Source organism: Choloepus didactylus, chromosome 14 (assembly GCF_015220235.1).
Source record: "Choloepus didactylus isolate mChoDid1 chromosome 14, mChoDid1.pri, whole genome shotgun sequence".
NCBI lineage: Eukaryota > Metazoa > Chordata > Mammalia > Pilosa > Megalonychidae > Choloepus > Choloepus didactylus.
The window spans coordinates 88479164-88495679 of record NC_051320.1 but is presented as its reverse complement, the minus strand read 5'-3'; the positions used below and the strand labels follow the sequence as shown (position 1 = coordinate 88495679).

At 51.5% G+C, this 16516-nt stretch overlaps 1 protein-coding gene across 1 annotated transcript in view; it reads right to left on the bottom strand.

The window, feature by feature from the left end:
• Positions 1-743: 743 nt before the first annotated feature.
• Positions 744-16516, bottom strand: part of CCN4 (cellular communication network factor 4) — a 32684-nt gene continuing 16911 nt past the window's right edge. The window contains exons 3-5 of the mRNA XM_037802976.1: positions 9946-10206; positions 6203-6396; positions 744-4458 (exon numbers count right to left, since the gene is read on the bottom strand). Of these exons, the coding sequence (XP_037658904.1) occupies positions 4159-4458; positions 6203-6396; positions 9946-10206 (755 nt within the window). The 3' untranslated portion in view covers positions 744-4158. The remainder of the gene's footprint in view (positions 4459-6202; positions 6397-9945; positions 10207-16516) is intronic.

The window sequence follows — 16516 nt, the reverse complement described above, 5'->3', positions numbered from 1 at the left end:
GTTAAGTGGCTTGTTCATTAAAGGATTAAGCAGACAGAGGTTCATTTGTTCCCCAACGTCAGCACTGTTTCCATTGTCACGCAGCCTCCCTCACGCTTCTTTGTATGTCTTGTGGTTCCTAAGGCAGCTGGCAGTAGATACTCCATCTGTCCGTCTGTCCATCCATCCATCCATCCATCCATCCATCCATCCATCCAACCCTTGCTTACCCGATCCCTGCCCTGTGCCCAGAACTGTGCTAGGTTCTGAGGATGCAGTCATGGTCCCTGACCTCAAGGTACCCACAGTCTAATTGGGGCTACAGAAAGGTATTGAATACATGAGAGAAAGAATGAATGAGTGTTGAACACTCTATTTTATATTTACATGAGCTGTATTCCAACACGGACACATTGGCAGCCCTGGTCTTTTCTGAATTCTAGATTTCACATTTCTAAGTCCTTCTCCAAACTTCTAAGCTGTTTTTATTTCCGTATATAAAATATCTAGGATATAATTTCCACCACCTACACATTTATTTAATGCACTCAACGCTTCATCATTACCCCATAGCAAATAGATATACAAGAAAACCCAGCAAATCCAGTGAGTCACTTTGCTTATGATTTATTGCTTTAAGGAGAAAAGCTATAAATAGAGAATGTGAGCAATGAAAAATGCTTCACATTGTACAAACACGTTCCATGCTACACAAATCATAAGAAAAATGAGGAACATTGTAAAACATGACAGATTGCCCAAGCACTATTTTTTACCCCATTGGGAAATTCCAAGACATATCTTCATATATATATTTTTAGAAGTAACTTTACAAAAATGACAGTAGTAATATTTAAATATTAAATCACAGTTTGAAAATAGTTACATACATACAAATATATACACATACATGTATGTGCAGAGGCACACGGCTGACCATTACATTGATCCGTGATTCCCAGCTGAGCAGAGTTATCATTGCCTTACTTTCTAGAAAGGCTGTACCTTTTGATTTGGGGACAGGATACCCTGGACTATTGTTAGGAAAGATGGCTCGGGAGTCATGCTTCACCAGCCTGCTCTGCTGCTCACTAGCTGATAAGACCTTGAGCAAATTTAACCCCTCTGGGCCTCAGTTGTCTGTATCTAAAATGGGTGTAATGATAATAATGCTGCATTTCAGAGGTTGCCATGAAGATTAAATAAGATATGGCAGTAAAGCACTTAGCCCTAGCCTGGCACACTGTCAGCGCTCACCAAATGCTTACCATTGGGTTTGTCAAGAAGAGTGAGTGGTTTGATGGATTCAGGTGTCCCTCTCTCCCCAACGCCCAACACACTCAAGCAAGCACTGATGGTCAAAGGATCCTTTCATCTAAGACTGCGGTGTCAGTGGGGACTGCGGAGTTGATTTACTTGATGTTTTTGAACTCCCTGCCAGTGGGGGGTTCTTGCACACTCTGTCTAGAGGCCTCCCCAAGAGGAAGACAGACTACAGAGAAGGGAGTGAGCTGGGGCTTGGGTGCTAATGCTTTGGTTTTGATTTCTCAGCCTCTCTGAGTCTCGGATTTTCCATTCGTAAGATGGGGAGAAGATTCTTCTGCAAGGTTGCAGTGAGAATCAATAAGATAATGAAGAACCCAAGTAAGCACTCAATAACATTTCTGTGTTATGATTATTAGCCTTGGTGTTTATTGAGGGAGGGTACACCCTTGTAGAAGAATTCTGACCGCTAGAAAGAGATTCGTTACATTGGGCCCAAATCTCCTTTCCTCTGGCTCCAATCCGTCCGAGACTCTCCCTCTTAGACCTGCATAGAACAGGTCCATTTCTCAAAATCCGCCGTGATCAGGTCATCCCGGCCACCCCATTCCATCCATTTCCAGGACAATCCCCAATTCCTCCAACCAGCCTCCTAGGATCTTAGAAGCTACACTTGGATTCCCAAATTGGAATGCAAATTCAGTAATGGATTCAGAAATTGGATTTCTACTGAATTTCAAATGGGGTTAGCAATTTTTAATTTGCAACCTTTAATTTGTAGGTTGCAGATGTCTTCATCCTAAGAAAATCCAACATGATCCACAGAGACTTATAAAAGAAAACATTTATGGGGTAAAGGCTCTTTACACAAGAATTCTTTTTTTAATATAAAATTTATTTAAATAAAATATTGAAGTATTAAGTGTCTCTTTTCCTATGGCACTTCAAATAAGATTTGGCTGATAAAAATGAGATTTTCACATAACTTTGGAAGAAGAGCCCTTCTGAATAAAAGTAAGCACACATACACAACTTCCTTTATTCCCCACACACATATTGAGTGCCACTGTGTGCCCTGCACTGGGCCAGGCTTTCTTAAGGCCACAGTGAGGAGCGCACAGTCCCAACCCTTGTCTCCTGTTCAGGAATCCTCTCTATACTGGACATATTTCAAACCTCATGAATAACTGCACATCATTCCACATGTGATATTGGGTGAGCAGAATCATCTTCTAAAGGTATGCTGAGAGCTGGTTATGATCTAAAGGAAGGGATAATCCATTAGGAATGTGTGGAATTTTTGTCTATCTGTTATTTATGTGGTTGCTCGAGTACCTCATTTATCTGAAAATCAGATAATCTTTTTCTCTTGGGAAAGGAGCTAGAGAGACAGCAAAAACTGAGAACAAGAAGTCGCTTATTCCAACGTGTTTTCCTGCTCTGATATATTTAAAAGCTCTAAAAGCAGGAGGAAAATATGAGTTGTAAGTCAGTCCCACTTGGATTTGAATTCTGACCAAGTAACAGCTGGGCAGCTTCAGTTGCATTTCTTTACCACTCTGTGCTTCTGTTTCACGTCCATAAGAGAGGAAATAGCAGTGACTGCTTCCGGAGGTTGTTGCCAAGATTCAATGGCGGTACATACAGAAGGTGCTTAATAAGGGAATTATAACAGCAAATATTTATATTCTATAATAAAATAAATAACAACCTTATTTCCATTAGTAACCACCTCTTCTTTTTAGCTTCAAATTACCCTTAAATATATAAGTTTCTAAACAACTGGCAAGCCTCTGTGTTCATCAAACCCCAAGGCAGTGAAATGGGTCATTGCAGCCAAAAGACACCTGTGGGGCCCAGTGTCCCTTGTGGTCCTTTAGGCTCTGGCTTTGGAGGCCCTGCCAGGCCGACGTGGGATGGGATGGACTCACTTCTCGGTTCAGTCCACCCCTGACCTCTGGGTGTGTTCTCGGTCATTGCAGGTGGGTCTGGCCTGGACATCAGTTAGGTCTCCCAAACATCCCCAAGAATAGGGAAACTTCCCAGAACACTGCTTTCGGGGGCAGAGAGACCCTCCCAGGGACGCCAGCAAATCCCACAAACCATCAAGCAGGAAGAGCGCCTGAGAGCCTGGTCAGCGCCAGGGCCTGTCGGCCAGCAGCAGATTCCGTGCCAGGGTCACTCGCTCCTTCTGAAAACTGGTTGACCCCAGAGTTCCGACTGGGGAGTTTTCCATAAATAAGAATGAACTTTATCAAATCTCATTTTGATGGAGATGACCCCAATTTGTAACCTTCACGGTACATGGGATGAAGAGAAACTTAACTTCTACAATGCCCAGGTTAAACGGACACAACTTTCCATTAAAGAACCAAAACCAAATGGTAAAATGTTTCACCTCACTCGGCAAATGTTGGGTGACCTTGGGGTGCACCAATCTTTGGGCTCAGAGAAACATTTGGTATGCTGTGGCCAGACTGTCCCTTCGAGTGCCACTTGGCAGGGCCCAAATAATAGACTGTTCTATTGTCCCAAATCCTCTTGGTTCTTCTGAATGGGCTCAAAGAGTCTTGTGGTTTGGCATCAAAAGAAGGAATCTGTAATGCTGAAAGTCTAGCTGATTCTGTTCCCTGGACTCCCAGTGGCTTGGACGGACCAGACTGGGCTTGACTATTGACCAGAACTGCTAGCGATGGGCATTTTCTTTGGAGTCGGTGCGGGGCACTGTCAAGGAGGGGTCTGAGGAGCACCATCACGGGCCATTTGGGTGGTCAGAGTCAGGAAAGGAGCAAAGGGTCAGGACAAAGGGAATCAGAGTGAGTGGCAAGTGGACAACTGTGAAAAGTTTCTGGCCGCAGAGGGCTGGCAGCCTTGCCAGTACTGGGCCAGGCCCCAAGTCCCACGACTTGTGCCCGCCTAATTGGCAATTTCAGAGAAGTCAGGGTAGGAGTCCAAGTCGGCGAAGATGTCGTTGGGATTCCTGCAGCTCAGGTTGCAGAAGCAAGCGTTAATCCACTGGACCTGGCGGGAGAAGCCGGGCCCGTCTGGACACTGGAAGGAGACATCGATGGTCTTGGACTTGTAGGGGATGCAGCACCTGTCGTCCGTGCAGACCCCACAGTACTTGGGCCGGGAGGAGTGTATGCTGGTGCAGCCCGCGAGGGTGAAGTTCACGGGCGCCTCTGGCTGGTACACGGCCAGACACTTCTTCCCCGCCTGTAGGAAAAGAGCTTTCAGTGGGATACTCGGAGATTCCTATAGAAAACAACCTTTTCCCTCCAAGCCCTGAGTTCTTGCCTTCTCATGTGGGAGCCCTGCAACTCTCGGATTCTCAGATCTTCAGGCAAGGAGGACCTTAGCATACATAGCAAGAAGCAACCATATTACACCAGGGTAAACTGAGGACCACAGAAGGGGTCCACCATTGCTTGGGTTGTGTCTTGCAGCCTGGGATTTCCCTTCTCTCCTGCATTTCTGTCTTACAAATGTTCAGTCATGCATCACAGTTTCACCGCCGAGGGAAGTCTTTGTCATGCCTTCTGCCGGCCAAGCTCCCCGGCTAGTTGGTGGCAGAGCTGGCACTGGGGCTCCATGACCAGGGCACATGCTTTACCCTACCTCCTCCTCCTCTGCGTCAATAGCCTGCCACACACATCCTTATCATGGGACTCATTCAACTGGGTTGGTGTTATTTAAAAATAGCGCCCTCCCCCCACTGGGCAGTGGGCTGCTTGGGTGCTGGACCCTTCTGTGTCTCTGCGGTCTAACACCCTGCCTGGCACAAGGCAGGCACGTACGGAGCTCACAGGGCTATCGGTAATCGGGCTACCAGGTACCAGCCCCAATGCAGATTGGGGCGTAGCAGGTCAGGGCTACATGGGGCCTGAAGCTTATACAACTGGGGTGGCCCTCTCAAGGTTCAACACTACAGAATCAAAATCAGGGTGTGAGCCCACAGGTAGGGACTAGCATTAGCTTTGTGGGAAATCCACCCCTGCCTCCAGAGCTCCAGGCGGTCACCCAGCTCAGGACCTCTGCTCTCCCTTTTCCTGTGGCTGATACCTTTGTCATTCGTGCCTTATTAAGCGCCTGCTGTATACCAAGCACTAGGAATGTAAAGGCTGGTAGACATAGAGCTGACTGCAGCAGCTGTCAAGGGGAGAAGGGGCCCTGCCTAAAGTCTAAAGAGGGTTTGTGGGAAACTCAGCTCCTTGTCTACTGGGTAACCCTCCCCTTAGCATCCCCAAGAAGCCATCAGTGCTCCCAGAAGGGAACTGGTGGAGGGGTTCTTGTTTGGTTTTGGTTTTGCTTTCCTGGTAAGACCCCATGCTGAGCGGCCCACGGGCGGGGCAAGGGGGTCCTCTCTGATTTGAGTCAGGCAAAGAGAGGCATTTCTAACGTGGAGAGCGGGGGTTCTCTTGTGACCCAATACATCCTCGATCCTTCATCTTAGACCCTCAGAGCTGGAAGGGATTTTAGAGATCAATGCCGATTGGTAGCACTGAGGGATCTGGGGCTCACAGATGGGGAGACTGCCCACAGTCCCAGCGATTAGCCACAGAGCAGGCGTTGACCCCAGGCCCCAACTCCCCACTTAGCACATCCCCCTATCGTCCAGCATGGCTGTCACGTGTGCACGTGGATGTGGGTTGGGATGGGAGTGACCCTCAGAATCATCCAGAAGAGCACGTGGGAGGGTTCCTGGGGTTTCCCCAGCGAGCCCTTGATTCTAAAACTACGGCAACCACGATAGCATCCATCGGGTGAAATTCACCGTGCTCCAGTCTCGACAAATAACCACTACACCCAGCCCAGGAGGTGGGTTTAACTGTTCCCATTTTACAGATGCCCCCACCAGTAGGGTCAGAAGCCAGGGCTCCAAGCCGGGTTCATCCGCCTGCTAAGTCCAAGCCGCCCACACCTGCCCTGCCCTCCCTGCCCACCTGGAAGGCGAGCCCACCTGGATTAGCGGCCGGATGTCCACGTCACAGGGCCGCAGGTTGCAGAGGCGGCTCTCCTGCTCAGGCCAGCACCGCACGTTGGCATTGGAAATCCGAGAGGAGACCCCCAAGCCACAGCTGGTGGAACAAGGGCTCCAGGGGCTGGTGTGGGCTATGCAGTTCTTGTGCCACGGCTCCACCTCGTCCGCAGCCACTGCAGAGGGGAACAGCCTGCCCGTTAGTCCCCAGCCTCTGTCTGCCCCCATCACTGCAATCCCCAGACGAAGAGAGAGAGAGCTGGGGTGATAGCTGGACCATCCCACAGGAAGGCAAGTTGACTTCTAATCAGTCTGGCTTCCCAGAGAGAGAAGGGCTTATTCTGAGCTCCAACATTTTTTCTTACTGGGAGAGGCAAAGTGGAACACAGAGGAAAGATGACCTTTAGAGACAGGCGGGCCTGGGTACAAATCCTGCTGTACCACCCACAAGCTGTGTGACCTTTGATAACTCACTCACCCTCTCTGGGCCTCAGTCGCCTCATGAGAACAATAATACTTGCCTCGTGGGGTTGGAGTGACAATTGATAAAATTGGGTGGATTATTGATCATGTGTCAGGCAACCTGCTAGATGCTGGGGATTCGAGATGAAAGGACACTGTCCCTGCTTCCACAGTGTTTATTTGGGGAAGTTCCCAGATGAGCACCTGCAACCTCATATCTTAACACTTCATCTTGCTGCTGCTCAGGGCATAGTGGTTAAAGGGACATAGATACTGTCAAGGCAAAAAACATGGATTCAAATCTTAACTGGCTGTGCGACCTCCCTCCCACAAGTCAACTCACACTTCTGCGCATCAGGCTGTCACCTGCAAACTGGGTTGACAACAGCACCTCCCTCCCAGGGCAGGGGTACGGGAAAGGGGAGCTCACACCTGTGGAGGTGCTCGAGCCACACCTGGCACCGAGTGAACCTGGGTAAATGCCAGGTCCCTGATCACCAGATAAACTGTCAACTCTCAGATGGTTCCACTCGTGTATGTCTCGCCAGCCTCTAGAACCTGGTGTCACTCAGTAATATGTGAAAAATGGAAAATGTGAGTGAGCTGGACATGGGGCAGGGAAAAGCCACAGGGGCCAGGACAGATGTCCAAAGAGATGGAACAGGACTCAGGAGGGGAAGACTCAAAGAGGAGCCACCCAGACACAGGTGCACAGACGCCCTGGAGGAAGGAGCAGGCAGGGAAGGGGCTGGAAAGAAGGAGGGAAGGGCGAAGACGAGTGGGAGGGAGAGAGACGAGGACGGAAGGATGGATGGAAGGGCAGAGAGATAGTGATGGAGAGAGACAATGCGCAGGGAAGAAAAACCATAAAAGAATGAAGGCAGTGAGGGAGAAGGGGAAAGAGAAGAACCAGAGTAAGGCAAAATCCCAGGACAATCAGGAAGAGAAGCAGAAAGGGGAAGGGGCACCGTTCTCCGAGCCCACCCCGCCAAGCTGGGGGTCACGCAGGGAGCACTGGCAAATGGAGGCAGGAATGAACGAGTGCGAGGAGGGAGGTCTGTGAGACAAAGAGAGAAAGGGAGGCGAGTGAGGACAGAGTGGGGCTGGGCTGGGGGCGAGCTGGGGTAGAATCTGCTGGGAAGCCGGTGGGGAGGGATGTGCTGGGAGGATAAAAAGGCTTTGGTTCCTGGGCTTGGCAGGGGCTCTGTGTGTGTTTGCTCAGAACGGGGTCAGTCACTGGGCCACACACAATGGGCAGGGGGCTGCCCCACCCCCACCCGCATGTGGAACCAGGAAAGGGAGCCATGGGGGGTCAGCTCCTTCACCCACCCGGGCCCGCTGCCCTGCTGGGAGGGGAGAGATTTCCTGCCGCCTGTCCGCATTGAATCAGGGCTGTTTCTTCATGAGCCCAGATGGCTCTCCTTGCTCAGCCCCCTGGGGCATCCCAAGATGGGCCCCGCCTCCCCGGCCCAGGGGACTCCAGGGGACCCCAGGAGACCACCTGCCTCCCTGGCCCAGTGACACCCACCGAGGGCACCAGGCCCAGGGCTAGGTCTCTCTACTGGCTGCTGCCTGCACACCCTTCTCCTTCCCTTCCTTCTGGTTCTTTTCTAAAACACTTTCTTCCCTTGGCTTCTGTTAAACTTCCCTCTCCTGTTTCTGGTCCACCTGTGGGATGGATCCGCCTTGCTCAGCTTCTCTCTCTCACTTACCTTAGACAGTAGTGTCTGGGGGCTCCTCCCTCTACAGTGGTTCTCTAACAGGGGTGATTTGCCCAACCCCTTTCCCCCCACAGCACATTGGGCTATACCTGGAGATACTTTCCCTCATTGCAACTTGGGCTGAGTGCTCCTGGCATCCAGTGGGTAGAGGCCAGGGATGCTGCTAAACATTCTACTATGCACGGGATTACCCCCCTCCCCAACAAAGAATGATCTGGCCCCCAAAGTGAGCTGCGCTGAGGTTGAGAACCTCTGCTCTACCTACATAGCCTTCCTGAGCAATCTCATACACTTCTAGGTGAAAAATAAAATACACCAGTGCTGAGAACTCCCCAGCTCAACGGCCAGTTCACACCTTCATGTCCCCTTGCCTGGCAAACACCCCCCTCCTCCCTGGAAATGTCCTCATCTGCCGTCTTCATGGCATCGGATGCTTCTGGCTTTCCTCTCACAGCCCTGACGCCTCTGCTCTGCCTCCCTCCCGGCCTCCTCTTCCTCCGCCCACCCCTCAAATATCAGCCTCGCCAGACCTGGGCTGTAGCCCCCTGCTCTTCTCCCTCGTGTCATCCCTAGACCATCCTGCCCACCACGACCAGGAGCTCCAGCAGATGCCTTCCAGAACTCTCTCCCTGCCCCACTGCCCTCCTCCACTGCAGCCCCCCACTGGGTGCCTCTGCTGGGCATCTCACAGGCAGGCTGGTACCCTGCCTCAAACCCAACCTGTCTCAAAAGAAGCAAATCTCTATGCCCCAAATGCACCCCTTCTCTCATATTCTCCTACAGTGGTGAACCCCGGGAGGCACCATCCACACCGCCCTCTCCTTCACCCACCAAGACCCCCAGTCTCACTGCTGAGATGCCCCTGGCCTCTGTCTCTTCTTGACACCTCTCCTCTCATGGCCTGAGTTCAGATGCTCATTAGCTCTCCTTCCCTCCCTCCCTCCTTTCTTCCTTCCATCCATCCATCGACACACATTGATTTGGTATCTGCTAAGTGTCAGGTCCCAGGTAGGCCCCGTAAGCAGTGGTGAAACAAACAGACCTGTCCCCATCCTCCCTTCCGGGGCTTCCTCTTCCCTGGCTGCAGCCTCACCTGCCCCACCCATCCTCCGAGTCAGGAGGCGTCTGCTCAGCTAGCGGCATCCACCCCCTCTTCTGTCCTTGCCTTTGCTGCTCAAAGCCTCCCCTCCCCAGGGGCCCTCGCCCCCGGCCTTCCTCCACCCACCCCACCAATCTCTTCAGGAGAGAGGAATTGCATGGGTGGGCTTTGTTCTCCACAAAGCACCTCCTCCTCTTATGCTCCAGGGATTCCATAAGGCAGTCAGGACGGATCGGAAGGCACTGCTTCCATTTTAGAGATGGGAAAATAGGGCCGCAGAGGAGAATGACTTTGCCAAGGCCACACAGCCAGTCAGGGCCGACTGGGGAATGCCCCCCCCTCCCGCGGGGCCGTGTGTCCCCAGCAGGCCTTGGGGCTCTCCCGGCTTCGCGGGGGCCTGCGGGGCTGCCGGCCTCCCCCCCCCACGCGCGCCCCGCACCCACCTAGGGCGCCCGTGTCGCGCAGCGCGGTGGTGCGCGGCCTCCTGGCGTCGTCGTCGCACACCCACTGCTCGCAGCAGCGGCCGGGAACGCTCACGCGCCGGGGGCGTCGGCACCAGAGGCGCGGGGGGCGCGCGCGGAGGCACAGCGGCGTGCAGCCCACCGCGCCGTCCAGGCACGTGCAGTTGTACCTGCAGCTGGGCTGGAAGGCCTGGCCGTTGGTGTAGCGCACGCCGTCCAGGACGCAGCCCACGCCGACCACCTCTGCGAACACAGGCCGCGGCCGGGTCAGGCCCGGTGGGCACGGGGCCCCCGACAGGTGGACCGTGCCCCAACCCTGGGGGCTCTCCCAGCGCAGGGGAGGGAGAGGGCCGTGGCACCTGGCAGGGGGGATCGCGGGCAGAGGCAGAGCCGGGGCTGGGGGGAGGGGGCTGCGAGTGCCGAGCTCCCGGGGTCCAGCTCCCCCTGGAGCCAGGGGCTGGGCCCTGGGGTGAAAGATCAGAAGCGGGTCAGGGCAGGGACCAGGGCTGCTCTCCTGGGGGGGCCCAGCCCCTGCAGGAATGCTGATGGCCGCGGGTCCCTGCCTCCCGGGCTCAGGGTTCTGAGGGAGGTGGGCATGTAAAGCAGAGGGGACACTCTGCAAGGGTATCCCATTGGGAAATTCATATTTGTGAATTCTTCTAGGCACTGGGGATTGGAGAGTGAATGAAAGAGACAAAAGCTGTGCCCCCGTGGAGCTTACATTCTGGGGTGGTGGGGGGAGTGGTAGTGGCAGATGAAAGACAATCAAACAAACAAATCGCACAGAAAGTTGATGGGGACATGAGCCAGGGAGAAAGTGAGGCGAGGTGGGGCTGGGAAGAAGAGGCAGTTGCAAGTTTAAATAAGGTGACCAGGGAAGACTTCTGAAGGAAGTGAGAGAGTGACCTCCTGGTGTTGGAGGGAAGCCTTTCAGGCAGATACAAAGGCCTGGGTTTGGGAGGGACAGCTGGGGGCCTGGGGGTGGGAGATGGGTAATGGGGGTGAATGAAAGAGGGCAGGAGATGCGGTCAGACAGGGCTTCCTGTAGGCTCAGAGGAAGATGCAAAGCTCCTAGAGCCTAGACCCGAGCCTGGCACACTGTGGGTGCTTATTAAGAACCTGTAGAGTGAACGATATAAATGGTGTCTCACTGGAACACCTGTGCTGCCAATTGGGAAGAGACAGAACGGGGCCAGGGCAGAGATGGAGGCCACCCAGTAGCCCAGGCGAGGGATGGTGGTGGCTCGGAGCAGGGAGGGGCTGCTAGCCATGAAGAGAAGCTTCGGGGTGTGTTTGGAAGGAAGAGCCTCCAGGGCTTGCTGCCAGGTGGGAAGTGGGGGCGGGGGGTGGGGGAGCAGTCTGCGATGGATGGCCCTTGCTCCTTTGACCCTGGAAGGCTGGAGATGGTCTGCTTTCCCAGAAGGAGCTGAGGACAGCGTCTGGAAATGCAGGCAGAGAGCCCCCGGCACCCACCAGAGGAGGACATCTGCCAACCATCCTATCCTGTGTCTCCTGGATTTGCCTGGAGGTGGGGACTATCACATTATCACAATATCTAACAGGAGCTAGGGTTCCTGAGGTGCTCTCTCTCTTGCTGAGCCCGTGGCCTGCTTGGTGTCATGCTTTATGGCTTTATTTATTTCGTCCTATAAGGAGACCTATAAGGAAGTGCTATCACCTTCATTTTATATGTAGCAAAGTTGTGTCTCAGTGAGGTTAAGTCCCGTGCCCAAGGGAACATATCTAGAAGCAGCAGAGCAGCCCAGAATTTCGGTCTGTCTGAATCTTGAACACGTGTGGAGGAAGGGCAGAACAGAACGGAGCTGACATTTACTGACCACCTGGTCTGGCGCCCAGGCACCATCTGATGTTTGCTCATTCCGTCATCCAGTGACTTCAGGAGCCGAGTTTGATTTTCTTCATTTGGTAGATTTGCTCAAGGTCATGCCGGTGGCAAATGACTGAACTGGGACTCAAAGTCAGGGGATCTGACTCCACAGCCTATTTCCACCAGACATCAGTAAAGGAGGGGAAAGAGGAAAAGGAAAAAAAAAAAGCAGAGGAAGCACTGTGTGAATCACTCACCTTTGCATTCTGACTCATCCCTGTCTGTGCCCTCTCACTCCAGGAAGGGCTGTGTGCGTGTGAGTGTGTGCGTGTGTGTGTGTGTGTGTGTGAGTGTGAGCATGTCTGTGTTGGGAGGAGGGGAGAGGGGGCTGGAGTCCAGGTTCCTGCCCCTGGGTGTGGGACCCTGGGATGGAGTGGTCAGTGCTGGGGGCCTGGAAGTCCCTGTGTCACAGTGGTTCTCAGCCCTAGCTGCACAGGGGACCTACCTGGGTAGCTTTTAAAACTTCTGTGGTCGCCACACCATGCCAGGCCCTAGGGGGCCCCAGAGCCTGGGAGTGGGACCAGGCCACAGTATTTTTCATTTGGGGGCTCAGTGTTTTTTAAGCTCCCCAGGTGAATCCAGTTTGCAGGCAGGGTTGAGAATTACTGCATCTAGAAGCTACTCACAGTCTCCTTGGAGCTTCAGGTGGGGAAACGGGGTGACGGTGCTGCTGGCTCTGACCGGCCCGCCCACCAGAGGCTTGAGGAGGGAGAGCAGGGAGTTTGTGATGGCTGCAGGATGGACCCGTTAGAAGACTTGGAGGTCCCTCCTCATTCACTTTCCTTCTTCCTAATTAACCCAAGGACCAACTGCTGGCAAAATGGTGAGGCTGGCTGAGTTTTCCTTTACCACCCCCCATCTAATCTCAGGCTGCAAATCCAGGCACAGGCTGGTTTGCTTTCCTCTTGTTGAAGGACTTCTAGGAACTGAAATCGCCTTGCTCTGCCCTCTGGGCCTTTACTCTCTCTACCACCCCCAACACCCTAGTGGACTGCCCGCCATGCAGAAGCAGGGGCAGTGAGTCATGCCTTGTCACCACACTGTATTATCCCCAACAGGTGCTCACTGTGTGGATGGATGGATGGATGGATGGATGGATAGATGAATGGATGGATGGAGGGAGGGATGGAGGGAGGGAGAAATGGAAGGAGGGATGGATGGATGGATGGAGGGATGGATGGATGGAGGGATGGATGGATGGAAGGAGGGAGGGAGGGATGGATGGATGGATGGAGGGATGGATGGAAGGAGGGAGTGATGGATGGATGGATGGATGGATGGATGAGTGTGGATAGGGTGAGCACTAAACTTTATTGGCTACTACCATATATTAGGCACTTGAAATCCCACATCACCCACAGAGGTAGGCATTATTTGTCACAGTTTACTTGGTGAGGAAACGGACTTAAAAGGTTCAGTAGCTTGCCTAAAGTCATACTACCAGTAAATGTTGGTGCTAGGATTTCAACTCAGGCTATCTAGCTCCAAAGGCCGTGTATGAGTTTAGTACTCCTTTGCTCTTCAGCCTGGTGGGGCCTGGAGCCTGGGACTAGACCTCCTCTGGAAGGAACTGGAATGAGACCCTCCTCCAAGGATGACTGTGGATGGGGCTCAGATGACTCCTTCGTGGAAAAGTTAAAACAAAGCAAACGGACCAGAACAAAAAGAAGGGGATCGCATTTTAGGCCTCAAAAGCCACAATGAGGCAGGTTTGATCATGCACCTTAAGTGACATGCCCAAAGTCACGTAGCTAGCAAGTGGCAGAGCCAGGCGTTAAAACCCGTCTGTCTGCCTGTAAATGCCCCCCTCCTGCCACCCAAACACCCCGCCCTCAGGCTGACAGGCTGCCTTAAGTGCAGGGTAGTGTTTATGCAACAGAAATAGCCAGTCAAATTTAGAGGTCAGTGTCTGCCCACGCATTTGTTTGGTTTGGCCCACAGAGTATTTTTAAAAAGAATTTTGAATTTATTGCCAAGATTTGCAAATCATATGCAAATCTGGACTTTGCGATTCTCTTGAAAACTAAGCAGACGGGACAAGACCAAGCTCACTTTCTCTGCCAGCAACAGTGGGCTGGGGCCCAGCAGGGGTGACCTCTGATAGCCAAAGCTTGCTGTCACCAGTTTACCATAGTCCTCACCATCCTCTCTGTGTGTTCTATGTGCCAGTCTTGCTCATTTTTATGACCTGCCTTGCCCTGGCCTAATTACATACAAATCTCCAAAGATAGATTTAGCCTGTCCTGGGGGCTGTCCACTGGATGAACTGACCACTTGCTAAGAGTTAGCCATGGGCAGGATGCCTCATTTTATCTTTCCCCTCTGGCCTCTCTCTAGTCTTTAGACTCTGGACTCTGTTCTTTCTTGCATTAAGGTCTCATAAACTCAGACACAATGGCAGAATTTCTGGAAAAATGTTCACTAGAAGAACACAAGACTAGACACTAGAACATGTGTGTGTGTGTATGTGTGTGTACATGCATGCATGTGATGTGTGTATGTTTAATGAGCGTGTGTGAGTGGAGGGAGGGAGGGAGGTAAAAAATGCCCCTGAAAAAAAGAGCTCAAATATATTTGAGAAGACAAAGGGCTGCTCATAATCACTCCCTTTTGGAACTGAACAATGAACGTGGGCATTTAAAGGCTCCAAGAAGTCCTGCAGCACCTGTTTAACACTTTTCCCCCATGTCTGCAAACCTATATGAACAGGGAACCCTCAGATCTTAGTTTTATTTTTCCCCCCAAATTAAAGGAAAGGAAGTACACAGATGCTCCTTGGTGGGGAGACGACTTGGGCTAAGAGGCTGGAGTGAAGGCAGGACCTGAGATACAGAGACGTAGAGGGTGAAGGGGAATAGAAGAGGTGGTTTCCTAAGCTATGGGTGGGACAGGCAGTTTCTAGGCCTGCACATTCTCTGGGTCTAGGAGAGAATAGCTAAAAGGGGTGGTGCCTGGTACATATCAAGTACTCAAGATAGATTTAGTGATCACTATGATCATAGTGAAGTGGATTTACTTTTTAATGACCTTGAAGAGCAACTGGAAAAGGGGAACAAACTTTTGAGAATGTCTCATAAAACTGGAGGTGGTTTCAGTACAGGAAGCCTGGGTCAGCTTTCCCCTACCTGGGGCATGGGGACTGGGTGTATGACTGACCAAGTGTGTTAGCAGTCAGCCTCAGACGTCACTGTGCATGAGAATCGCCTGGAAACTTTGTTGAAAGTGTAGATTCCCCAGCCCCAACTCAAGAAAATTTGAGGTGGGGCTCAAGAACAACATTTTTAATCAAGCTGAGATACGATTCTGTGCCGGTAGTGTTGCAAGCTCTCTTTGAACGTGCTGTTTTACAGAGCTAATAATGGGTGTCAGTAAAAGGGAAAAAAAACATTGGAAGGGTGGGGGAAGCAGGAATGGTTGCTTTCAAAGCCAAAGCCAGGTGACTTGGTATGAAAGTTGAAGCTTGAACCAATGATAAAAGAGCAGAAAATGCCCATAAATTAACCACAAGTGTCTGATAGGGTTGACTGACATAGAATTATATGCGTAGTTCTCACAGATAATCTGCCTTAGGAAATATACGGGTTACTTGAGGATGAGATTATGCTGTACGTGAAAATGTAATGAGGTATATATGGGGTCATGGTTACAGCGAAGGCTTGATCAGTGCTAAGGGAAGAAAGGGGCTGTTGGGTTTATGAGGCTTTGTGCAACTTTTCAGAAGTTAGGCAGCTGTGTCATGATGCCTCAGTACCTCTTTTCATCAGGCTGCATCATGCATCTTAAAAGGATGAATGCTCAGATAATTCAGGCTAAGGGAATGCCAGTCAAGATAGAGGCAAGTGGTCAGAAAGTCCTGGAAAGGAGGTTTCTGAGAACACAAAAGGACAAAATACCTAGGATGGAGCACCTGAAAAGCAAACAAACAACAAAAAACTCCCCCCAAACATAAGGGAGACCACGAGTACAGAAAAAATGAAAGCAATTAGAAACTCCAGAAAAAACAGAAGGCTTATAAGAAAGGAAATTCAAACAAGCACACTATTTCATGGTGCAGCAAGCAACAATTATATAGTCATAATATTACAATCATCACTGTAGAACAAAAATATTGAAAATGATATTTGGAAGATAGGGGAGAAGTGGGGTAGTACTAAGGAGCTGAGTCACAAGTTATCATATAAGAACATTAATAGATTATACAAAATTGATATATCAAGCACAAGACACATATTATACAGTGGTAACCATGAGAAGAAATAGTTAAGAGGCTTCAGAGTGACTGTGGTAATGGAAGGAATGTGGGTGATAGGAAGGGATGATTGCAGGTTACTGGGATTTTTTTAAACCCTATTATTTTAATTTACCATGTTACTAAAAGATCTGGAGCTCTGAGGTGTGCTGGTGTCCCCTGGGAGGCCAGGGGCAATAGCTAAGGACCTCACCACAAGAGAACAAAACCAGGCTGAGGTCTTTGCCTGGGGCTCCCTCTTCCCTGAGCACAGCCCCAGGTGCGTCCCCGGGATGGAGGGGAGACCAGGAAGTGAGGTTCTGGAGCAATGGAAGGCAGGCATCCCTTGCTCCCGAGGAGGGCAGGGCCTCTGGCTTTTCATGTGGCCTGGGCTTGAGGACATCTCTGGACAAACAGAAGCATGGCCAGGAAAAGGG